This window comes from Nicotiana tabacum, chromosome 11 (assembly GCF_000715075.1).
Source record: "Nicotiana tabacum cultivar K326 chromosome 11, ASM71507v2, whole genome shotgun sequence".
NCBI lineage: Eukaryota > Viridiplantae > Streptophyta > Magnoliopsida > Solanales > Solanaceae > Nicotiana > Nicotiana tabacum.
The window spans coordinates 116159100-116185893 of record NC_134090.1 but is presented as its reverse complement, the minus strand read 5'-3'; the positions used below and the strand labels follow the sequence as shown (position 1 = coordinate 116185893).

At 38.5% G+C, this 26794-nt stretch overlaps 1 protein-coding gene across 1 annotated transcript; it reads right to left on the bottom strand.

Moving 5' to 3' along the window:
- Positions 1–23348: 23348 nt before the first annotated feature.
- On the bottom strand, positions 23349–25181 carry LOC107798068 (threonine synthase, chloroplastic). Its single transcript, XM_016621023.2, has one exon. It carries the CDS (start codon positions 25023–25025, stop codon positions 23517–23519), a length of 1509 nt encoding a protein of 502 aa, XP_016476509.2. The 5' UTR covers positions 25026–25181; the 3' UTR covers positions 23349–23516.
- Positions 25182–26794: the final 1613 nt, after the last annotated feature.

Genomic DNA, 26794 nt, shown 5'->3' with positions numbered 1-26794 from the left:
AAAATAATTATTCTTGATTCAACGCAATCTCGAAAAAATGTGCTTAATAAATATATTGTCAAAAGTAATTGTGTACACGTGCGCGTGACACAATTCCGCATTTACAACACGAATATACGTACGTGTAATTCGATCCAAAGAAGGTTTATTATTCATAATAAGTATAAGCAGTAGTAAAATCAGATAACATCAATATTTAATAAAATCAAGTTGATTAAGCCAATAATAAAAACAGTTAAGCGACCGTGCTAGAACCACGGAATTCGGAAATGCCTAACACCTTCTTCCGGATTAACAGAATTCCTTACTCAGGATTTCTGGTTCGCAGAAAAATAAACAGAGTCATATTCTCCTCGATTCAGGGATTATAATTGGTGACTTGGGACGCCTCAAAATTCCCAGGTGGCGACTCTGAAACAAATAAACAAATCCCGTTTCGACTGTCCTTTAATTGGAGAAAACTCCCCACGCGCCCCGCGGGCGCAGGAACAAGGAGGTGCGACAAGGATATGTGAGGCACCAGGTGCCGGTCTCGCCCAGAACCATAGGTTCAGGGTTTAAAGAATTCGAGCTTAAAGTATCTGTTTTTATTGGCTTTACTTACTATATAATTTTCAACTGTTTATATGCTAATATGCTAAATTTTTTTTACCGCTTTAATATTATTTGAATTGTGAATATATACAACTGCTACGAAACCCCCTTCTTTCTGAGTCTTCTGAATTTATGGTGTACACGTGCGCGTGACCCACCTTTCTGTTAAAGTCATACCAAATAAGACGGAGTTGGGACAAGTAACTAGGCCGGGCAGACTTTCGTGCTCCCGGTACGTTACCCCCACTTCGGCTCAAACTGTCCGTTTGGGTAAGCCAGGTTTAGAACAATCAACCTAAGATTTTACACTTAGAATAACTCAGCCATGTACCGGATCCCTAGTAGGAACGAATATTTGCATCATATGCATTTGCCCTTGGAGACTCAACACAGGGGTTGGGTCTGTCTAGGACAGGTGAACCCAAAATTAAAAGACCATCATGATGCATCCTACTTGCTACTTGTGCATTCATTTGCCTCGAACATGCTTGTTTACCAGCTTAAATAAAATCATGGTAAGAAGCAAGGAATAAAATGGTTTGTTTTAAAATTTTCGAAAAAAAATAGTTTTAAATTTTGAAATAAAAATTTTCGAAAAAAAAAATTTCGAAAATAATTTTTAGTATAAATTTTCCCAAAATAAATTTTGACTTTATTAAAATTAAATTTCAGATACAAAATGAGCACCACACAAAGCCCCTCATCCACAAGTACGGAGGAATTTCTATGTCAGCTTCAAATGTGGTGGTATGATTTGGGCGAAGACGGTCAAAAATGGGTCGTCAAGCATTTGGGAAATCTCACGGACATTATGAAAGTTGAGCCTCGGGATGATCTGATTACGGCATTAGTAACTTTCTGGGACCCTGTACACAATGTTTTTCGTTTCTCTGACTTTGAGCTTACTCCTACATTAGAGGAGGTAGCTGGCTATGTTGGTTTTGACGGAAGTTTAAGAAATCAAAGCTTGATATTCACAAAGGCTCCTTCAATACATCGATTCTTCGGTCTTCTGAACATCAGCAGTCAAATCAGGAAAAGCAATGTCATCAATGGATGTTGTTCCTTCAACTTTTTGTATTCCAGATTTGGAAAGTCAGATGGGTTCGAAATTCATGAGAAAGGCCTTACTAATAAGCAAAACAAAGACACTTGGCAGATGCACCGACGATTTGCTTTCATGGTGGCTTTTCTAGGAGTCATGGTCTTCCCAAATAAAGAGCGAACAATTGATATTCGCACCGCAAAAATTGTGCAAATCCTCACCACTAAAAAAAATCACACCATTGTCCCCATCATTCTGTCAGATATTTATCGGGCTTTGACTTTATGCAAATTAGGGGCGAAGGTTTTCGAAGGATGCAAAATTTTGTTGCAAATGTGGATGATTGAACATCTCCAACAACAATCCAAGATCATACAGTATGGGTCGAACAAAGCTAATTGCATCGAGAGCTATGAGGAAAGAACAAAAAATTACCAAGCTCCAGAAGGGATAGAAGCATGGGTATCTCATCTAAAGGCTTTAACGGCAAATCAAATTGAATGGACTCTGGGATGGCTCCCGATGAGAGAAGTAATACATATGTCAACCTCAAATAGTTATCTACTACTATTGGGATTGAGAAGCATTCAGCCATATGCACCACTAAGAGTCCTAAGGCAACTAGGGAGATATCAAATAGTTCCTGATGAGGAAGATTTGAGTATGCAAGTAATCGAATTACACCCAGAAGCCACTATTCCCGAAGCTCTACTTCAGCAGATGTGGAATGGGTGCCGATACTTGAAAAGTGATACTCAAGTCCTAGACGCTACCAAGGGTGAGATAAATCCTGGATATGCAAGGTGGTTCGAAAAGCGGTCTCGCGTGGATGATGTACCGGAACCTGAGCTAAAAAGGCCAACAAAAAGACCCCATGTTCAAAATTTCAATGATAAAATCCAAGAGCGGTTAATCTGGGGAGAAAAAGAAAAAGGTACAAAGCCACTATCCATGCCCTAAAAGAAAATCTAAGAAGCCTCAGTTTGGAGAAAGATTTGCAAGAACAAGAAGCCAAAGGCGAGAAAAAGAGTCTAGCTTGTGAGAATGAAAATCTTCATACTCGATTCCACAAAATGAAAAGAGTCTCTGAAACGCCAAAGAGAAGCTGGAAAGATCAAAAAACCATCGCCAATCTCTTCGAAAAAATGCAAGATTATGATTCCATTCTTGCAGAAAACGAAAGGGCATTGAGCAAAGCAAAAGAAAGGATCCAACAATTAAATGAAGAAGCCAGATCTAACAAGGAACGCCAGGATAGGCAATCCGAAAAAGACAAGGCTCAATTCAAGAAGGAAAAAGACTATTGAATGCGATCAGAAGACCAGCTTCGTGCACAACTAGAAGAGGCAAGAAGATGCAACAGAGAATACCAACAAGCAGACCTCGACAGGGAAAGATCGCAAGCAAGATTAGAGCAGGCCAGACTCCGAGCTCTATTAGAATCAGCTTTAGATCGTGAAAACCGTGTCAGAGACATAGCCACCACTCGTCAGCAGCAATTGCAAGACCAAGACCAACGTCTCCAAGGTTTCAGGGCACAAATCCACGACTTGGCAGTCTTCACATCTCAAAGTTATGTAAACTGCCAAGGAATGGATTATGAAAGGTTTACAGAGCATGCACCCACTTTTGCTCGTCATCTAGCAATAGAGTTGGAAAGGATGTATCGTACGCTGGGAGGCCATCCAGGTCAAGCCCCACATTGAGCAGATAATCCAATATTAGAGAACAAAAGTGGAAAGTGGGGCATTTTGTGAGATGTTATGAATTGTATCTTTTATTTTGATTTAAGTGTGTGTGTTTCAAGCTATTTTCTTAAAGTTTTTCGAATGTAATTCCATCTTTGTGTAATAAACATGATTGACTTTGGTCCGAACTACGCAAGGTCTGATTCATGTTTGACATAATACATAGGCAATCTCTAAGAGTCGACTACCACGATAAAGATATATATAGTAAATAAAAGCGAATGACAATTTTTCAATTTCAAGAAAACTGGGACGACACAAGCAACCGAGCGAATGCATAATAGAAAGGGATTATTTGTCTAGGAGCATTGCATCTCAACGTGTGATTATATATGTGTTAAACTCTCAAAACTAACAAGTTTGTCCATTTTCAGAATTCAACCAGTTAGTTTCTCTAAAGAGTATACTGGCATATTATCACTATCACACAAGATCAAAAGGACCAATACCCGAAAGTATATCTATCCCAGATGTTGACACAAGTATGGAGATAGAAGAGATGGATGTCGGGAAAATGAAAGAAGAAATGCTTAAGCTCAAGCAGCAAATGGCAGAAATGTACCAAGCTTGGTCTACAGGACAGTTGCCCCCATCTTACCCAAATAACCCTGCTCCATCAATGATCCAAACTCAGGATAATATCACCACTGAATTATCCCCAAGTTTCCCCATTTATCAGCACTACCGAGGCACCACCTCTCAGACACCACAGTCTCCACCTCCAAAACCAGTTCCGTACCTTCCTCCACCTATGACTCCTGTTTTTGTAGCACCTCCCCTGCTACATTTCACAAATCTCCTAGTGAGCCTACATTTCAGGCCCAAGACAACCAATATTACCCCCCGGATCCCACCTTCAAAGCCTCCGAAATCAATTCACCTGCTCCTCGGTTTGATCTCCCAACCGAAATTGACAAGCCAGCCAAAAATGCTGAACAAGAAGAGATGTTCAGGAAGGTCAAAAGTCTAGAACAGTCGTTCCGAGACATGCGGGGATTAGGTGGGAAAGTCAGTGTAACATACAAAGATTTATGCTTATTCCCTAATGTACAATTGCCATTTGGCTTCAAGATGCCCAAATTTGACCTATACAGCGGGCACGGCGACCCAGTAGCTCACTTAAGGGGTTTCTGTAGCAAGATGCGAGGAGCTGGGGGAAAGGATGAATTATTGATGTCTTACTTCAGTCAAAGTCTAAGCGGATCAGCTTTGGAGTGGTATACACGCCAAGACCATGGAAGATGGTACACCTGGGATGACCTGGCACAGGCATTCGCATACCATTTCCAATACAATCTGGAAATCATCCCAGATCGATTATCTTTGACCAAATTTGAGAAGAAACACAATGAAAGTTTCAGAGAGTATGGTTTTCGGTGGAGAGAACAGGCAGCAAGAGTGGATCCTCCTATGAAGGAGAGCGAAATGGTAGACTACTTCCTCCAAGCCTTGGAACCAACTTACTACGCCCACTTGGTTTCAGCGGTTGGAAAATCATTCAACGAGGTAGTGAAGATGGGAGGTATGGTGGAAGAAGGTCTCAAGACAAACAAAATCATGAGCTATTCAGCAATTAAGGCAACTACTCAAGCTATTCAAGGGGGGGTAGGAGGAATCGGAAGAAAGAAGAGGGAGGAAGCAACCGTAGTTGATTCAGGAATTTGGCCAGGACCCAGGGGTTCACCGCTTTACTATAATCAGCAACGACCTCGCCAATCAGCTTACCACCATGATTCATCCCAACATTACTATCACCCTTCAGAGCCTCATTTCGCCATTAACCACGCTCAAGCATACAATCAGCCACCTGTTCACACCAATTGGCGTGCTCCTGTCACACCAAATACCTACCCCCGAGCTTATCCCGGACCAGGTTTCAGGCCTAGGCCAGCATTCAGGGGAGAAAGGGAACAGAAAAAGAAAACTTACACTCCATTGGGAGAGTCTTACACTAGTCTGTTCCACAGGCTGAGACAGTTAGACATGTTGAGACCAATACAATCCAAGCTACCCAATCCTCCACCAAAGAATTTGGATTACACCATTAGCTGTGAATATTGCTCCGGTACACTAGGCCATGATACGGAGAAATGTTGGCATTTGAAAAATGCAATACAAGAGCTGATTGATACTAATAAAATCGAGGTTCAAACCCCCGAAGCTCCAAATATCAATAGAAATCCAATGCCAGCCCATCAAGAGGCTAATATGATAGAAATCATACAAGCTGATGGGGAGACAAAGAAGCCGTCACAAACTGTCATGATGATCAAGTCTCATAAAACCAAGCCAGATAAGCAGTTAATGGAGGAGAAGCTGGTGTCTAAGCATAACAAGAATGGTGGTGAACCGTCTATGATAGTCGATGAGGGATCATCGAACAAAGTTGCCGCGAAACAAGAGAGGACAAAGGTGATAGTACCAGGGGTTGCTAACAAACCCGTCGTAATTGTGGAAGGAGCACGTACAGATCGGGTTATTATTGTACCTGTAATCCAGCTGCCAATCATCAACAACAAAGCCATCCCATGGAACTATGAACGGGTGACCGTAATGTACAAGGGCAAAGAAATCAAGGAAGAAGTGTGTGAGGTACAAGGCTTGACTCGTTCGGGAAGATGTTTTACTCCCGAAGAGCTGAGAAAAACTAAAAACAATCCAATGCCAACAAAGAAAGCTGTGACGGAAGAAGAGGCGGAGGAATTTTTAAGAAAAATGAAGCTCCATGATTATTCTGTTGTGGATCAATTAAAGAAGACCCCCACTCAAATTTCATTGTTGTCATTACTGATCCATTCAGAGGAACACCGTCTGGCATTGATGAAAATCCTGAATGAAGCTCATGTTCCTGAAAAGATCTCTGTAAATCATTTGGGCGAAATAGCCAACAGAATCTTTGAGACAAACAGGATTACATTTGCTGATGATGAATTGCCTGTGGAGGGTACCGAGCACAACAGAGCTCTTTACCTCACCGTGAAATGTGAAAACTCCGTAGTAACCCGGGTATTGGTCGACAATGGGTCCAGTGCAAACATATGCCCTCTCTCCACTTTAAACAAATTAAAAATTAAAGAGGAGAGGATCCAAAAGAATAGTATCTGCGTACGAGGATTTGACGGTGGAAGCAGAGATTCATTTGGCGACATAGTGTTGAAGCTAACTATAGGGCCAGTTGAATTCACAATGGAATTCCAAGTGTTGGACATGACTGTTTCTTACAACTTGTTGTTGGGTCGACCATGGATCCATGCTGCTAAAGCAGTCCCGTCAACATTACATCAGGCTGTCAAGTTTGAATGGGACCATCAAGAAATAGTCGTGCATGGAGAAGAAAATTTAAATGCTCACAACAGCACCATTGTACCAGTCGAGGGAGCAGAAATTGACCAAGGACCATGGGTATACCAAGTGTCAGACACAGTGTCGGTAGAGAAAATTCCAGAAGGAAAATACCTTGCGAATCCAAAGGTATCCTCTACATCAGTCATGGTAGCTTATGAAATGCTGAAGAATGGCTTTATACCCGGCAAAGGTCTGGGCTTATCTTTGCAAGGAATTGTACAACCAGTATCTCTCCCCGAGAACTGGGGAACATTCGGTTTAGGATTCACACCTACCGCCAATGACGTGATAAGAGCCAGGAGGTTGAAACACCAAGCATGGGTTCTTCCAAAACCAGTACCACAGCTGTTGAAGTCTTTTGTCAAGACCGGTGCTAAAAATCGCCCGATAACAACAATTCCTAAATCCCAGGTCAATCCTGAGGAGGAATTAATTGAAAGGTTCGAGAAATTGTTTAGTGATGTAAATATGCTGGAAGACGGAAAAGGGTGTAGCAACGCAGAAGTTCAATTCGTTGGACCAGAAACAAAGCTCAATAATTGGAAAGCCACTCCTCTCCCAATTCGAAAGGAGTCTTGGTAGTTTATTTTGATTTTCTTTCAGTTTGTTTGGGATATTTCAAGGTTATAATCCCAAAATTTATCTTACAGTTGGTTTGAAGCGTGCAAAACCTTGTTATCTTTCATTATCCAATAAAAAGCAGTTTCCTTTTTATTATCATTCCTAATAGCTTTCTTTTCTTTTTCTTCTTTTCTATACAGTTCTTTTTACGCTGGCTCTAGTGATATGGCATGCATGAGGAATCTTCAGCCCAGTCTTAAAAATCAATCTGGTTCCGAAATATTAATTCAAGAAACATATTGTGATTATGGATCAGAATATGATGAAGATGAGGTTTTTGAAGAGATTAGTAAAGAGTTAATTCACTTTGAGGAAAAAATCAAACCTAACTTGAATGATACCGAGGATGTCAATATAGGGGACACAAGTAATGTCCGGGAAACTAAAGTAAGTGTCCATCTCGAGCCAAAAATCCGAGAGGATTTAATTAAAGCACTCATAGAATTCAAAGATGTTTTTGCATGGTCGTATGACGATATGCCGGGCTTGAGCACTGATTTAGTGGTCCACAAATTGCCCACCGATCCAATGGTGCCTCCTGTCAAGTAGAGGCTGAGAAAATTCAAGCCTGATATGAGTGTGAGAATTAAAGAAGAAATCACCAAACAATTGGAAGCAAAGGTCATTCGAGTCACTCGATATCCTGTTTGGTTAGCTAATATCGTTCCTGTGCCAAAGAAAGACGGCAAAATTAGAGTATGCGTCGACTATCGCAATCTCAACAAAGCAAGTCCAAAGGATAATTTCCCATTACCCAATATCCATATTTTGATCGACAATTGTGCCAAGCATGATATAGGATCTTTCGTGGATTGTTATGCCGGATATCATCAAATTCTAATGGATGAAGAAGATGCAGAAAAGACGGCATTCATCACACCATGTGGAACTTATTGCTACAGGGTAATGCCATTCGGTTTGAAGAACGCCGGAGCAACCTATATGAGAGCAATGACCACAGTGTTTCATGATATGATACACAAGGAAATTGAGGTATACGTGGATGATGTAATCATAAAATCAAAGCAGGATTTGAGGAAGTTCTTCTTAAGACTTCGCAGGTACAACCTCAAGCTTAACCCTGCCAAGTGCGCATTCGGAGTTCCATCTGGAAAATTGCTGGGATTCATAGTCAGTCGACGAGGCATCGAGCTAGACCCATCAAAGATCAAAGCCATCCAAGAACTGCCACCCCCAAGAAACAAAACTGAAGTAATGAGTTTGTTAGGAAGGTTAAATTATATCAGCAGGTTTATTGCTCAGCTCACAACAACTTGTGAGCCAATTTTCAAATTGTTGAAAAAGGATGTTGCGGTCAAATGGACTGATGAGTGTCAAAAAGCGTTCGATAAGATAAAAGGGTACTTGTCGAAACCACCCGTATTGGTCCCGCCAGAGCCAGGAAGACCTTTGATTCTTTACTTAATGGTCTTGGAGAATTCATTTGGTTGTGTATTGGGGCAACATGACCTCACGGGTAGAAAAGAACAGGCCATCTACTACCTTAGCAAGAAGTTCACAGCTTATGAGGTTAAGTATACTCATCTGGAAAAGACATGTTGCGCCCTAACATGGGTAGCTCAAAAATTAAAACACTATTTGTCATCCTACACTACTTACCTCATTTCTAGGTTGGATCCATTGAAATACATTTTTCAAAAGCCTATGCCAACAGGAAGACTTGCAAAGTGGCAGATATTGCTCACAGAATTCGACATCATCTATGTGACTCGAACTGCAATGAAGGCTCAAGCACTGGCCGATCATTTAGCCGAAAACTCGGTCGATGAGGAATATGAGCCGCTGAAGACTTATTTTCCTGATGAGGAAACAATGCATATCGACGAGGTGGAGCAAATTGAAAAACCTGGCTGGAAACTTTTCTTTGATGGAGCTGCTAATATGAAAGGAGTCGGAATAGGAGCTGTAATCATTTCTGAAACAGGGCATCACTATCCTGTTGCGGCTCAACTACGATTTTATTGCACCAATAATATGGATGAATATGAAGCTTGCATTTTGGGGTTAAGGCTAGCTGCAGACATGGGTATCCGAGAAATCTTAGTCATGGGAGATTCGGATCTTTTGGTACATCAAATTCAAGGAGAATGGGAAACCCGAGATTTGAAGCTCAAACCATACCGACAATGTCTACATGATCTTTGTCAGCGGTTTCAATCAGTGGAATTCCAACATATTCCAAGAATCCATAATGAAGTTGTCGATGCATTGGCTACCCTAGCATCAATGTTGCACCATCCAGACAAAGCTTATGTGGATCCAATACATATTCAAGTCCACAATCAGCACGCTTATTGCAATATGGTTGAAGAAGAATTTGATGAAGAACCATGGTTCCACGACATCAAGGAATATATCAGGATGGGTATATATCCCGCACAAGCCACAGGAGATCAAAAGAGGACCATCAGGCGATTAGCAAATGGATTCTTCTTAAGCGGAGGAGTTTTGTATAAAAGAACACCAGATCTCGGATTATTAAGATGCATAGATGCCAGACAAGCTACAACTGTCATGTCTGAAGTACATTCAGGAGTTTGCGGACCCCACATGAGTGGATATGTGTTGGCAAAGAAAATCCTCCGAGCTGGTTACTATTGGCTTACCATGGAGAGAGATTGTATCAATTTTGTGCGCAAGTGTCATCAATGCCAAATACACGGAGATTTGATTCATTCTCCACCATCCGAGTTGCACACAATGTCAGCACCGTGGCCTTTCGTTGCTTGGGGCATGGATGTGATTGGACCAATTGAGCCGGCAGCATCCAATGGACACAGATTCATTCTGGTAGCTATTGATTATTTTACCAAATGGGTTGAGGCCAAGACATTCAAATCAGTGACCAAGAAAGCTGTGGTCGATTTTGTCCACTCAAATATCATATGTCGATTCGGAATCCCGAAGGTGATCATTACAGATAACGGTGCTAATCTTAACAGCAACTTAATGAAAGAAGTTTGTCAACAGTTTAAGATTACACATCGTAACTCTACCCCATATCGGCCCAAGGCGAATGGAGCAGTAGAAGCAGCCAACAAAAACATAAAGAAGATACTGCGGAAAATGGTAGAAGGTTCAAAACAATGGCATGAAAAATTACCATTTGCATTATTGGGATACCGCACTACTGTTCGCACTTCAGTAGGAGCAACTCCTTATTTGTTGGTATACGGCACTGAAGCGGTAATTCCTGCAGAAATTGAGATTTCTTCCCTTCGAATCATCGCCGAAGCAAAGATTGATGATGATGAATGGGTCAAAACCCGTTTAGAACAGTTGAACTTGATTGACGAAAAACGATTGACCGCAGTATGTCATGGTCAATTATATCAAAGAAGAATAGAAAGAGCATACAACAAAAAGGTGCGTCCCCGGAAGTTTGAAGTAGGTCAGCATGTGCTGAAACGCATTCTTCCACATCAGGCTGAAGCAAAAGGCAAATTTGCTCCGAATTGGCAAGGACCATTCATTGTGACCAGAGTATTATCGAATGGTGCACTATGTTTAACAGATATTGAAGGCAAATGCATAGATATGGCGATCAATTCTGACGCGGTAAAGAGATATTATGCATAACTTTTTGAATGTTTGTATTTAGTACTATTTCAAAGATTGAAATGACAAAGGCAATTTATTCTGCTGTCCAAACACTATACCATTTGCTTCCCCTTTGAGCCATACTTGTTTCTTTCCTAACCTCTCTTGGAATCAATAAAATAAAAAATAAAAATCAAAATCAAAATCTTCACTATTATGTAGTGAACTACGTTTGACCTGATTCCTCAAAGAAGGATACGTAGGCGCCTCACGGCTCGGTCATAAGGTGCACCACATGCACAATGTGCACGGAAAAGAAATATCAAGAGACCCCAATCAAGAAACTGGGGCAGGAATTGTATGGGAAATAAGAAAAGATTCCAAGAGTTGTAATTTTAAACCCATACCAAAGCTATTTAGCTTTTAATACCTTTTCCATTCCTAACCTTATACCAAAAAGACCTTTCGATCAATCTTAGAAAAATACTGAGGCAAGCAAATGAAGTGGTTCATAACACTCTGGTACAAACGAGGAAAGAAAAATGAGAGAGTCTTATAGGTGAAAACCCGCGCGGGCACCATAAGGCGACGAAAGTTGAGAGAAAAGTAAAATGAGAGAGTCTTATTGGTGAAAACCTTCGCAGGCACCATAAGGCGAAAAGGAAGTGAAGAAGTGAAAAACGAGACAAATTTATCGATGAAAACTCCTTGAGACAATTGAAAGGAGATTGATTAAAAGACTGGGTTGATTAATCCGAAATGCATACCCTGATCATTGGTGCCAGTAATTCCAATCAGATAAGTCCTTTATTCTTTTTCCAACAGTCATCCAAAAATTAGATATTTCTTTTCATTCTATAATTGTCGAAATCAGCGTATTTCGTTACTAATAATCTTACTTTTTCCAAGCTTTAAGATAAGTTTTATTCCAAACAAATAAGAAGGAATGTCAAGGTATACTACCAAGATTCGAGGTTACAAAATACGGCCACGAAAGGTGGGAGATAAAATATGGGTGTAAGAAAGAGGAAATCAAAAGTGGATCAGCAAAGTCAGAAGAGGCATATGATTACAGTTGAAAGGTTTTGAAGGAAAACACACAGAAGGAAATCCTATAGTCAAGGATCAATTACAAAGACAAAACAGTCTTTTCAATCATTCCAAGGCAATAAAGAGAGACGAAGAGAAACATCACCATCGGCAAGAATACCACAACCAGCCATCCTGCTTTAAACTAACAAAGTTTTCTTTGATTTAAAACAGGGGCAAATACAATATTTGTGTCAGGAAATACCTGGATGAGAAAAGAAGAAGTCAGGCGTCCACCTGGAGAATGAGGACAAAGAATTGAAGAAGTCAGGCGTCCACCTGGAGAATGAGGATGAGAAAAGAAGAAGTCAGGCGTCCACCTGGAGAATGAGGACAAAGAATTGAAGAAGTCAGGCGTCCACCTGGAAAATGAGGATGAGAAAAGAAGAAGTCAGGCGTCCACCTGGAGAATAAGGACAAAGAATTGAAGAAGTCAGGCGTCCACCTGGAGAATGAGGATGAGAAAAAGAAGAAGTCAGGTGTCCACCTGGAGAATAAGGACAAAGAATTGAAGAAGTCAGGCGTCCACCTGGAGAATGAGGATGAGAAAAGAAGAAGTCAGGCGTCCACCTGGAGAATGAGGACAAAGAATTGAAGAAGTCAGGCGTCCACCTGGAAAATGAGGATGAGAAAAAGAAGAAGTCAGGCGTCCACCTGGAGAATAAGGACAAAGAATTGAAGAAGTCAGGCGTCCACCTGGAAAATGAGGATGAGAAAAAGAAGAAGTCAGGTGTCCACCTGGAGAATAAGGACAAAGAATTGAAGAAGTCAGGCGTCCACCTGGAGAATGAGGATGAGAAAAGAAGAAGTCAGGCGTCCACCTGGAGAATGAGGACAAAGAATTGAAGAAGTCAGGCGTCCACCTGGAAAATGAGGATGAGAAAAAGAAGAAGTCAGGCGTCCACCTGGAGAATAAGGACAAAGAATTGAAGAAGTCAGGCGTCCACCTGGAAAATGAGGATGAGAAAAGAAGAAGTCAGGTGTCCACCTGGAGAATAAGGACAAAGAATTGAAGAAGTCAGGCGTCCACCTGGAGAATGAGGATGAGAAAAGAAGAAGTCAGGCGTCCACCTGGAGAATGAGGACAAAGAATTGAAGAAGTCAGGCGTCCACCTGGAAAATGAGGATGAGAAAAGAAGAAGTCAGGCGTCCACCTGGAGAATGAGGACAAAGAATTGAAGAAGTCAGGCGTCCACCTGGAAAATGAGGATGAGAAAAAGAAGAAGTCAGGCGTCCACCTGGAGAATAAGGACAAAGAATTGAAGAAGTCAGGCGTCCACCTGGAAAATGAGGATGAGAAAAAGAAGAAGTCAGGCGTCCACCTGGAGAATAAGGACAAAGAATTGAAGAAGTCAGGCGTCCACCTGGAGAATGAGGATGAGAAAAGAAGAAGTCAGGCGTCCACCTGGAGAATGAGGACAAAGAATTGAAGAAATCAGGCGTCCACCTGGAGAACGAGGATAAAGAAAAAGAAGAAGTCAGGCGTCCACCTGGAGAATGAGGATGAGAAAAGAAGAAGTCAGGCGTCCACCTGGAGAATGAGGACAAAGAAAAGAAGAAGTCAGGCGTCCACCTGGAAAATGAGGATGAGAAAAGAAGAAGTCAGGCGTCCACCTGGAGAATGAGGATGAGAATTAAAGCAGTCAAGGCACCCACCTGAAGAACGAGGGAATGCAATTGAAGTGTTGAAACCAAAAGCCCACTCATGTGAGAAAGGAGCACACTTAGAATCAATAAAGCAGAGGAGTCCAACAGAATCCCCAGCAAGAAACAACAAGAGTTCCAAAAGGAATACGGAATAAGCCAAATGCCCAAGAGTCACCAAGATATCAAGACAACAAGAAACGCAAGGGCATGATCTAGATAAGATTTTTATAATTCATGTACCATAGTCTAATTTAGCTTTTTGTATTTCCTTTAAAGTAAGGTGTAATAAGGAGGTCAGCAAGCAGTAAAAACAGCACGAAGCAGCAGTAACATCACAGTCCCGCGGTAGTCCCAGCTACCCCAAAGTTCCCAAACTACATTGACCTGATTCCTTTATAGCCAAGGATATGTAGGAAACCTTTGAAGCAGAGGTTCGGTCAAATCTTTCTAAAAATGCTTCCCACGGAGTATTCGAACGGGCAAAAAATCGCTCGTATCCGCTCACTTTATCTTTGTACGAAAACTCTTCAAGTTTCCGCACAAAGAGGGGCAGCTGTGAGCACGTAATTTTTGCCTTACGAAAAACTACTCCAAAATAAATCAAAAAATAAAATAAATTTCTTTTAATGTGTAATTTTTGAATTTGGCGTGGTGTTAAATGTTTGTGTTATGTCCGTAAATGTTTATTTTGTCAAAATAAATCAAAAAATAAAGTAAAATATATATTGCATGCATATAGGATTTAATTATGCATTTAAAAGATAATATAAATAAAATCGCAAAAAATACGCATTGGTTCTATTTTAAATGTTTCACTGTGTGATTGATGTTTTTGTCTATGTGTTAAATAATTGTTATAGAGTAATTAATATATTTTTGTGAAGTTAAAATGGTTTTATAATTTTTAAATTAGAAAATGAATTAATTGAAAAATAAAATAAAAAAACATACTAGTAAAAGATTGGACATGGATTAAAATCCAGGCCCAAATCAATTAATTCCCTTCACAGCCCAATCCCAACAGCCCCATGTCTGATCCAATTCAAACAAATCGAAACGACGACGTTTCATCACCCTTCATCAAAGGCCGTCGGATTCAATTCATCCAACGGTTGAGATACACTACCCTTACCCGTAACCCGTAACCCGACCCTTTAACCCGATCCAGCCTGACCCCAACCTTTAACCAAACGACGACGTTTGGTTAAGTGAATTGATCTCATCCGTAAATCTTAATTGATCCAACGGATGAGATCAATCCACCCCACTCGTATATAAATCCAATCCACACCCCAGCCCCCCAGACCAAACACCCCACCCTTCGGCCCTGTTCATCGTCTCCTTCAAGAGACCAAATGAACTTCACTTTCCACCACCGTGCACCGCCTACCGGAAATCGCCTCACGGCGGTTCCGGTAGTCCAAACCACCCCACCTTAACAACCTCGACTCCTCTCAACCTCCCCATTCCAAATCCATAACACATATACCTCGAATCAGGCCCCAATGTCTCGAATCTTCGATCGAAGTTTGGCCTGAAGAACCAACTGTCTCTGATGACCTCCAAAATAACACCAGAGCTTCCCCTGTCCATCCTCATCACGGATCTGTTAGTAGCATGGTTCGAATCTTCATAGAACTGCTCGAATCTTAATTTGAAGATTCGAGTGAAACCTAACCCTACTCAGATTCCTTCCAAATTAACACCAAATGACCCCTAGACCTCCCTCGTGCCTAGAATACCGTTGGTTTGCTTCGAATCTGCCTAGAAGTGTTCGGATTTAAGATCCAAAATCTGGAACCCTAAGAATTTTCCAATCTTGGAATTTTTCCGATTCGAGTGAAGGATTGAGGTCTAAGAGACTTTAATCGAGGTATTCTCAACTGAGAATACTTCGAATAAAGTCTGTTCAACCTCAAAAATGTCCGAATCCAAGTTGAGTCTGTGTCTGAATAAATTTGAAGATTCAGAGGTATTTTTCTATTTCTTTTGTGTATTCTACGTGTATTGTTGTCTGTTTTAATAGTTTTTAAATTTTTTATATTTGTTTTGATCAATTCTGTCATTTCTGTCTCCTACCCCATCTACTTGATCCGAATGAGAATTGTTTCTATTGGTTGTGATTGTTTACAATGTGTGTAATCGACTCGATTAAGTTCATCGATTAATTATATTGCGAATTCTCATAATACTGATTGAAATTATCTATTATTATGTACTGTTTGTTGACGGATACTGTAGATAATCATTTTTAACTAATACTCGTTAGTTAAATCATCCTGGTTTATATGAATCTGTCAAAATAAAGGTTGTATATATGTTACTGTCTGAACATTAAAGTTTCAGGACATTGTCAGTATTGACAATGATCCTGTGTGTGTTTGATTCTAGTTCAATGTTAGGTCCAGTCTGAATTGTGTTGATAATTTCAGTAATATGTTGTTAGTTCTAAATTCAGTGAAATATTACTATAATGTCAAGTTTGGATTCAAGTTTACAAAAGTTGGTCAGATACAATTGTATTAGGAGGTTAATAGGATTGGTTATAGCTGTAAATCAGAAGAATAACTAAGTTTGTACAGATTTTTAGAATCTGTTTTGCTGTAGGTTCTGATTTTTTTTTTCAGTAATAACATCAAGATTTCAGGGGCACTTCTGGGAATGAAACATTAAAAACATGGTGTTAATGCTAGTATATTATAATGTAATATTAGTGGCTATTAGTTAATGATACTAATGGGGAACAAGGGATAATGGGCTGCTGAAAATCAGGGAAAAGGTTTTACATAATGGGCTGTTTTTTTTTTAAAAGAAGAAGGGGGTCCAAGAAGCACTTAAATTGCCTAAGACCAGCCCTGTATAAATACAGGAGCTGGACAGACAGTTAGGAAGGGAGAATTTTGAGTGAGAAAGACAGAATTTTAAGGGAGAGAAACAGAATTTTCAGAGAGTTTTTGTAACAGAGAGAGAAAATTTTTAAGAGAGAATTTTTAAGAGATTTTGAGGGCTGAGATTTTAAAGGAAGGAAACAGAAAATAGAACATTCACATACAGATACAGCAGCAGAAACAGAAAATCAGAAACAAACTGAATTTGAAACTGAAGAAAAAACTGAAATCTGAAATGTTGTTCTTTTGTTGAATCTGTTCAACTTTATGTGATTCCACTGTTCAGTTAAAATCCGAAGTGTTTCTTAAAAGTACTTTACTGTGCATCTGGGCTCTTCGAATCCTATTCCTGTTCAGATTTACTGTGTTATCAGTATATTCTACTGAATTTGTTACTGCTGTAACTGCTGAAACTTACTTCTTCTACCTCCATTTTCAGGTATATGTCTTTTAAATTTTAAGTTGGAAAGAGATTTCAGCATGACCCATCAATGAAGTTTGAATTGAAATGCTATTGCCAATTGTCCAAGTTCATTATTTTCATTTTTTTATGATTAATTAGTAGTGAACTCAATTTGATAGCCATAGGTTAAATTGTCTTATTTTGAAGTTCATATAAAACTTTGTAATAATGTTATCCATGTCAAACTTCATTAGTTAAGTTATCTATGAGTTATGTAAATAAGAAGCATGGTAGAAGGTTGGTTTTATTTACACTTCATGGTGTTGTTAGATAGGTATAGCATAATATAGCATTATCAAAGAAAATATGCTATAAGTTTATCTTGTTAGTTAATTAGTTGTTGTTTAAAGCTATATGATGATTAGCTGCAATTTGCCATCTTTTGGCATAATATTGGTGGTGTTCATAATTTATAGTTGAAAGATGTATTAGTATAATCCGTATGTTCAGAAGTGTCAAATATAGTAAATAATATTGTATGCAATATCATTTTATTAAGTCAACAAGACTTATTCTCTTTCTTAGTAATAAAAGGCTTAGGAACTTATACAATGCGAAAATTAATATAGTTAGTAATAATTCACATAGATTGAGAATCAAATTGGTTTGATTATATCTATATCTATCCTAACTCAGTCATAGGCATAACTAAGTAAGTTAATTTCATCTATTAAGATTAAAACGAGTATGTGAAAATAAGTTGAGTTGTATATACACAAATGGCAACATTTTAAATCAATGGTAATTAAAAATAGAATTTGCATTAAATAATCATGAAAATTCCCGGAAAATATTTCCTTCCTTTATGAATCATTTATTTTCGGTTTCAAATGCAATTTATTCTTTGGCATATATATATGTCACATTTGTTTTAAAGTTAGTATTAATCATATTTTTATTCTGTCCTTTGACTTTGAATAATTGGAATGAATATGATTTATATTCGGAAATTATAGTCAATGGTCAATATTTAATAAATTGTGGTTTACTTTCCAAAGTTTAAAGAATATCTTAAAACAAGATTTTTCGTGATATAACAAACATTTTTTTAAAAAATTCCATAATATCATTACAAATATGTTGCGCAATTAGGGATACGTTCGCGTACCCTGATTATACTTTTAAAAACAAAACTTCGGATTATGCGTACGCGCAATTTCGAGCGAATATTTAATAAAAGGATTTTTCTAAAGGCGTTAAATCAATTTCATAAAAATCCGATATGTACGGTTCATTATTCAAAAAATAATTATTCTTGATTCAACGTAATCTCGAAAAAATGTGCTTAATAAATATATTGTCAAAAGTAATTGTGTACACGTGCGCGTGACACAATTCCGCATTTACAACACGAATATACGTACGCGTAATTCGATCCAAAGAAGGTTTATTATTCATAATAAGTATAAGCAGTAGTAAAATCAGATAACATCAATATTTAATAAAATCAAGTTGATTAAGCCAATAATAAAAACAGTTAAGCGACCGTGCTAGAACCACGGAATTCGGAAATGCCTAACACCTTCTTCCGGATTAACAGAATTCCTTACTCAGGATTTCTGGTTCGCAGAAAAATAAACAGAGTCATATTCTCCTCGATTCAGGGATTATAATTGGTGACTTGGGACGCCTCAAAATTCCCAGGTGGCGACTCTGAAACAAATAAACAAATCCCGTTTCGACTGTCCTTTAATTGGAGAAAACTCCCCACGCGCCCCGCGGGCGCAGGAACAAGGAGGTGCGACAAGGATATGTGAGGCACCAGGTGCCGGTCTCGCCCCCGGGTTCGGGGCGTGACATGTATGTCCTAATATTTTGTGCCACTAGTTCATCATCATCATCAATAGCACTCAAGCATGTAAGATCCCCATTGTTCAAAGAATCAAAATCAGCAACATAGATACTTTTAAATCTTTTTGTTGTCACAACCACTTCACTAGTTACAAGATTTGTAACTGTGCAAGTCTTTGATAAGAATTCCACTTTGTTTCCTTTGTAGCAAATTTGAGAAACGCTCAGTAGGCTATATTTCAAGTCATTCACATAGTACACATTCTCAATTGAACGAGTGAGTGTCTTCTCAACTCTTCCTACTCCCAAAATGTATCCCTTTTTGCCATTGCCAAAGGACACACTCCCTCCTTGCACGACTTTGAGTGAAAGAAAATAATCGGTACTTCTAATCATATGCTTAGAGCCGCCACTATTCATATACCATCTTTGGATGCTTCCTTTCACTGCTCCCTGCACAAGGAAATCAAGGGTTAGACTTAGGAACCCAAACAAGTTTGGGTCCCTTGTAGTGAGAAAAAGGGTGAATCAAAATTCATATTGTCCAAGCAGGCATCACACGTTTTTTATTTAAGGGACCAAGTTCTTTAGCAATAGTTACTTTTTCAACAAAAACTTTTTTTTTCTGTTGGGACTGAAATCTAGCTTTACAGGTTTCTTTAAAGTGCTCGGTGTTACCACAGTGAGGACAGTAACGTACTTGCTATGTGGATTATAGGGAGTCTTTTCCTTTTGGAACTCGATTCTCGGCTTATCCCCCCCTACACACACCCCCAATCATTTTTTACATGGCAGTGATTGTATTAGAGGACCAGGTCCACTTAAGAGATTTTTCTAGGTCATTCTTAACTCTGCCTAGATCTTCCTGAAGTTTTCTGTTTCTTTCAAGTTCAGCACACAGACTAGATTTTACCAGTTTTAGCTCATTTTCAAGCTTAAGGTGTGCCTTGCTAGCAACTTCCTTTTCCTTTTGAGTGTTCCCAGAATTGTTTTCCCTTTTTAGTTCCTCAATTATTATTTTTAGATCCACAACTACTACCAACAAGTCATCTCTCTCATGCTCTATGTTTTCAATTTTTTCAGTTAAAGCATCCTTTTCCATTTTTAAATCCTCAATGGTTTCTTTTAAATCAACCACTACGACTACCAGATCATCTCTCTCATGTTCAACCTCTCCTAGTTCTATAGTTAAACTATTTTTATCATTAGTGAGATTATGATAAGCATCAATTAAGACATTTTCCAAAGATATAAGCTTCTTTTGAGAATAAGACTTCAAATTTCTTTGAACGTCTAGGAAGTTTACCTCATCGTCATCATCATCTTCATTCTCCTCAGATTTTTCCATCAAGCCAAAGATAGAGTCATATTCAGCTGCTTCTCTTTCAATGGCCATCATGAAGGTGTCACCTTTTTCATCATCTCCTTCAGATTCATTGGAGGAATCTCCCCATGCAGCAAGAGCTTGTTTCACAACATTGTCAGCGACGTCTTTTCTTTTGAATCTCCTATCAAGAACCGGGTTCCTCTTGGCTATTTTATCTGTATTGTGCTTGTACTGATCATGCTTGTGCAGAGGACAATATGTGATAAAATGTCCTAGCTTCCCACATTTATGACACAGCCTTTTGGTCTGTTGGAGCTACCTCATTTTGGAATGCCTCCATTTCTGCACACCATTTTCTGAAATCCTTTTGTCAGATAAGACATATCAGCATCTTAACCACTTGAGTCATTGTTGTCGACCTTGAGGACCGAGTTCTTCTCCTTCTTGGGTTCTCTTCTTTCACGGTACCTTGTTTCTTCATTTCATTGGTCTTCAGATTTCCAATGAGTTCACCAATGGTCAGCTTTTGCATATCCTTTGCCTATGTGATAGCATTAACTTTGCTTTCCCCGGAACCGGGTAATACACTAAGTAATTTACTGACAAGTTTGTTCCTTGGAATGATCTCTCATTGAAAGTGAAGCTCGTTGATGATTGAGGTGAATCGAGTGTGCATGTCCTGAATGGACTCATCATCCTTCATCCTGAGGAGTTCATACTCAGTGGTGAGCATGTCGATCTTTGACTGCTTGACTTGAGTTGTTCCTTCATGTGCTATTTCAAGAGCCTCCCAGATCTTCTTGGCAGATTGACAAGCAGAAATTCTGTTATACTCGTCTGGTCCAATACCACAGACGAGGATTATTTTTGCTCGAAAATGTTTCTCTATATCTTTGCGGACAGCATCGTTGTACTCCTTCCTCGTCTTTGGAACTGTCATTGTTGGGTCGCCAATGATCTTCATGGGGACGAAGTGTCCATCACAGATGAAATCCCAGAGCTCTGAATCTTTGGCCATGATAAAATCATGCATCCTTATCTTTGACCATTCGTAGTATTGTCCACTGAATCTTGGTGGTCTGTAGGTTGATTGACCTTTTTCAAAGTTTGGTGGAGCAGCCATGTGGATCCTTTCTAGGTGTTAGCCTTATAGAAAGAACTTGCTCTGATACCGATAGATGGAAACTTAGGGTCCACCAAATTGTATAGAGAACCTAGTTCTCTATTATTTCCCACAAAAACACACAATCAGAGATAAGTAAATGACAAAGCAGAGTTTTACATGGAAAACTCCCAGCTCACGGGATTAAAACCACGATTTATACTCATAGGATTTCAACTTCACTAACTGAGCAAACTTCATATTACAAACTATTGTAACCTAGGAATTAACCTCTTAGTACCTTACTTGTAATAACTCTATTACAAGCCTCTTTGTAATAACTCTATTACAAAGCTCGTAACCCGACTAACTCTAGCCATGACACAAACACAAGGTTTATGGTTTTATAGATGATTTCCTACACAATGCTTCTAGCTAAGCTAAGTAGGAATTACAAGTAGATCACTCTAACAAAGGTCAACACAACTAATGACATATGGTAACACAATGCTGAAAATTGGTCCTTCGTTCTTGAAGTCACTTGGAAGATGGCAACACACTTCAGAGAGAGACTTGATGATTTTCGGATTGTTCAGGTATTTGCTTTTCTCTTGCTTCATGTTGATAATATATAAGTGATGTCACTTGGATGATGCGGTCAAATATCTGGTACAAGGCATGCTCCATAGAGTGACTGCTGCACTGTTTGCACTGTTGCGTGTGTGTAAAGAAACAGTGCAACAAGTTTACAGCTGCGAGGAGTTGACTTGTACAGTTAGCAAGGGAACTGATGTCCATTTGTTCCCTCTATCGTCTCTTTGACTCAAGTTATTGGAAGTTGTGTCAGACTTGAGACTTGTTATTCTTGAGCGCTTTGAGGATATATAACGGGTTCCTAATCTAATTCTTATCATGAAGTTTGTTAGATCATCAAAATACAAAAAGACACATAACTTATCAATTTGACACAAAAAAAAATGTGATGAAAAGAAGTGGAAGCTCGCCCAGTCCCGTGCGTCGCGCAAAGGCAGATGCGCTAAAGGGGATAGCTAAGGTGTAAAACAATAAAGTGAAGCGAAGGTGCAAATCGCTTTGCGGAATGAAAAACTCAAGTGCTGGGAGCTTGTCTACGAGCCACACGACGCACGACCTTAGACGCGGATTGTACCAATACGGATCAGACCGCCTCCATAGACAGCTCTACTTTTGGCAAAAAGGCTAATAACTAACACGGTGTGGACTAACTTACCAGGTCGGGACTAACCTCTTATTTTGGAGTTTGGACAATAAATTATAGAGCAGACCCTGGGCCTACAGTGCCACCTGCTATTTGTGTAAAAATCGCGATAAAACAGAAAGAACATCTTCAAACCAGGTCAACGAAATGTGATTGACTAGCAAGGCTTGTTCAAGTGATAAAAGTACCTCCGCCACTCACTGATAAGTTAGAAGGTCGAATCATAATAATGTTAATCCTCTTAATTAGTCTTAGTGAGTTAAATCATGTGATGTGAAGGTGAAGAAACAGAAACTGAAGTTAATATGACTCCTCTAGATTTGCAGATTGTATGTTTTCATATCAATTGTTAAATACTCCCTGAAAATTCTTTTTAACATAAAGAAAGATTAATTAAATTTCAATATCAAATTCAAAACTGAATAACTTAATACCAAGCAATGTGAAACACATATACTCCATGTAATAGTTTAAATTGAATAATAAGACCATTGCATCTGGATTACTGATTTTTACTTTTTATTAAGTACTATTATCTACAGGTTCTTCTAGTAGTTCAGTGATTGTGCAGCTTGTAAGGTAAGGTTGAATTGACAAAAGTAAAATGGTTAGAACTTCTTGCACAAATTTTTTTCCAAATAATTCCCCCATGTGGTTCACATGTCTTAATAGGTGAGCAGTATTTCTTATCCACAAATATAATCCAAACACCAACCACATGCACCCTATCTGTCAAAGGATATATCGATCTAGAAGAATAAAAAAGCAGCATATTCTTGCACACATCAACAACAGCTACAGCTGCTATTTGGCTCTAGATGCCTACATATACATATCACATTAGAACATAACAAATTGGTAAATATTCATGACATTTCATAGGTCATATCTTTAATAATAAACGTGTACTTTATAATACCAAGAAATTGACATACTTAAAACGGGTCTTGGCATATGATGCTGAAGACACCCAGTGGCAAAAAAAAAAAAGTAAAAGTTGAAAACATAGATAAAATAAGTGAAATCTTGGAAATATATGTATTAGCTACTACTACAAACTATGACTTGGACTTCAAGTAGTTTTTCAGAACATCCATGACTGATCCAAAATCTGCTTTTACTTCCACAGGTGGATTAGCAAACCGAGAAGCCATATTTTTGATCTCCTTAGAATGATATTCAATCTTGGACTGAGTAAACTTCAATCCATGAGCTGTACTAACAACCACAGTCCTTTCAGTTGGAGCAATAACCCCACTATTCCTAAGCTTCATTAATGCAGTTAAAGCAACACCTGTATGTGGACATATAAACATCCCAGTTGAATCAGCAAGTGCAGTAGCATCCATTAATTCTTCCTCAGTTGCCTCTTCCACTATCCCATTTGAATTCTTGAGTGCATAAACTGCTCTGTCAATAGAAACAGGGTCACCAATCTGTATAGCTGAAGCAAATGTTGTATTTGCCTTAACTGGCTGAAAATTAGTCCACCCTGACTTGTAATACATACATAAAGGATTAGCATTTGCAGCTTGAGCACAAACCAGCCTTGGAATCCTATCAACTAACCCCATTTCTTGACACATTTTGAACCCTTTGTAAAAAGCATAAATGTTACCTAAATTCCCACCAGGAATAATAACCCAATCAGGCACTTCCCAATCAAACTGCTGCAAAATTTCAATTGCTGCAGTCTTTTGCCCTTCAAGCCTCAAACTGTTTAAAGAATTAGCCAAATATATAGGCAACTCTGAAGTAACTTCACGAATCAGTTTCATACATCCATCAAAATCTGTGTCAATGCTGATAACAAAAGCACCATTGGCTATAGGCTGAACCAACTGCGCCATTGAAATTTTATTTGCTGGCAAAAACACAATAGATGGTATGTCTGCAGCAGCACAATAAGCAGATAAAGCAGCAGACGTGTCACCAGTTGAAGCACAGCCAACACCAACCAAAGGGCGTTTCAGTTTTCTTAGCCTATTCACTTGGCTAACCAAAACTGTCATGCCTAAATCTTTAAAACTACCAGTATGACTAATACCACAGTGTTTCACCCACAAATCATTCATGCCTAAGTACTTTTTCCCAAATCTTTCAGCCCAAAAAAGATTGGAATTTCCCTCAAAAGCACTTACAATATCATCATCATCAATTTCAGGCAAAACCCATTCTTTTTTGGACCAAACTCCAGAGCCATAAGGCCATGTTGTTTTCCCAACTCTGGAATCAAACAAAGACTTCCAATATTTACCATCATATTGTTTCAAGGCCTCTAAGTCATGTTGCACATCAAGCAAACCCCCTGAATTACTTCTGTATATTATTTCATCAAGAGAGTAGGATTCATCAGTAGGGGTATTGTTAGAGATAGAGTTGAAAGGTACATACTTTGCTGAAAATTTTAGAGCAGATTTCTTGGTTGTTTGTGGCAGAGTTGTTTGTTGGTTGCTAGTGGTGGTGGTACAAGTTACTTTAAAAGGAAGGAATTTTGTGGGGTGGTGGAGTTGGTGAGGGTGGTGGGGTGGGGAGATAATGGAAGAATGTGAAGAATAAGAAGCCATTGGTAATACACCGTGAGGGCTTTTGCTTTGGCTTTGGGTTTGGGTTTGGGTTTGCAAGAAAACAGAGTAGGTGTTGCTGAATCTAACATAGAGAAGGGTGCAATCTACTACATAGGATTTGGCAATATAGATTTACACGTGTTGTATGTTTTCTAAAGGCAAGTGGATCTTCGTTTTTACGTATTTTTTATAGTGTGTAATCACGTTAAATATTCAATTTGTGCGTTATTCCAGTTACTACTCTATTAAAAATGGTAAATTAGTCAATTACTTTCCATAAGCCATACTTAGGCGTCCTTTTATGTGTTTTTATTTTTGTCAATTTCTTTAATACTTTTTAGGTCATGAGCCTGTAGATATCGAGAGAAAGTATAAATACGGCCTTACCACCAAACTATTAAGTATTATCGTAAACATTTAAAAATAATACTAAAATTATATACTTTCTTACTGATACTTAAATAATAAAAAATCTTTTACAAAAGAAGTAGGAGGTTATTGTACTTGTATGTGGTCAAAATCAAGGAGCAAGATTTTAAAGTCTTAAATTGGGCTATAGGCTCGAGTCCGGGAGATTCGAAGTGGGAGTCGCATCCGGCTAAGGGACGCCTACCTCGAGGAAGTTGATCGAATGCCTGGCACGGACAGCATCGAGGGCAGCATAACCTCGAAGTCAATCAAGAAAGAGCGGGAATTTCTCAGGAACACGTGGATTAGGGCATTAATTAAATGATAAGGTTTGTACGAAATGGTACATATCCGTACTAGGCCGTTATACACCTATACCAATAGAATTCTTTACTTTTATGAGGAACTAGTATTAGTACCCGCGCGGATGCGCGGACACTAATCATGTCAAATATTTAAGTTATTTGAATTGTATGTAAATAATCTTAAAATTTACACTTTTTCAGTAAATATAGATAATTATTGGATATTAAGTACATGAAAAAAAATTAACCATTTCTTCTATTTTTCTTTTTTGATACCATTCTTGTCGGTATCATTGGATCTTAAAAATAGTCAGGTAGCAAAATAATAACTCATATTTATGGCAAAACAATGAAATGTTGAGTTGAGACAATGAATGACTCTTTGGATAAGACTTAACTCTTTTACTACTACTTGAACTCTTATTTGGTATTTTAATATCTCTTAAAAAATATTTCTTTCTTAAAATTTCAGTTTCTAAAACATTATTTTTCAATAATAATTATTTTTATAATAATGTAATTGAAAATATTATTCTTAATTCAAAACTAATTTTAGTTGGCTATCTAAAAATATAAAAAATTCTTTAGCTAGTGAATTGATACGATATAAACGATATTTTGATTATGACGTGACTCTTACACTAGGACTTGAACTCTTATTTGATATGATTTTATCTTTCAAAAAATATTTCAATTTTGAAATTGCAATTTCTAAAACTTTATATATATTATAATAATGATTATCTTTATAATGATGCAAGTGAAGCTATTATCCTTAATTTAAAATTCACTTTAATCGGCTATCTAAAAATTTAAATGATTCTTTGGCCGAATTTATTTCAGTATGACTCCACTTTAAGTTTATCGATATCTCTAGCCCCGGAATTTGAATTTTTAATATCCTATATATACAAAAAATTTGTTCTTTGAATCACTAAATGTTAAATTAGTTGATTATTATTATAAAACATTGCATATATTGTCTTAAAATTGTCAAGTAGTTTATTTTTCAAAATCATACTTGGTTTAACCTCAATGCAAACTACTCAAATTGCA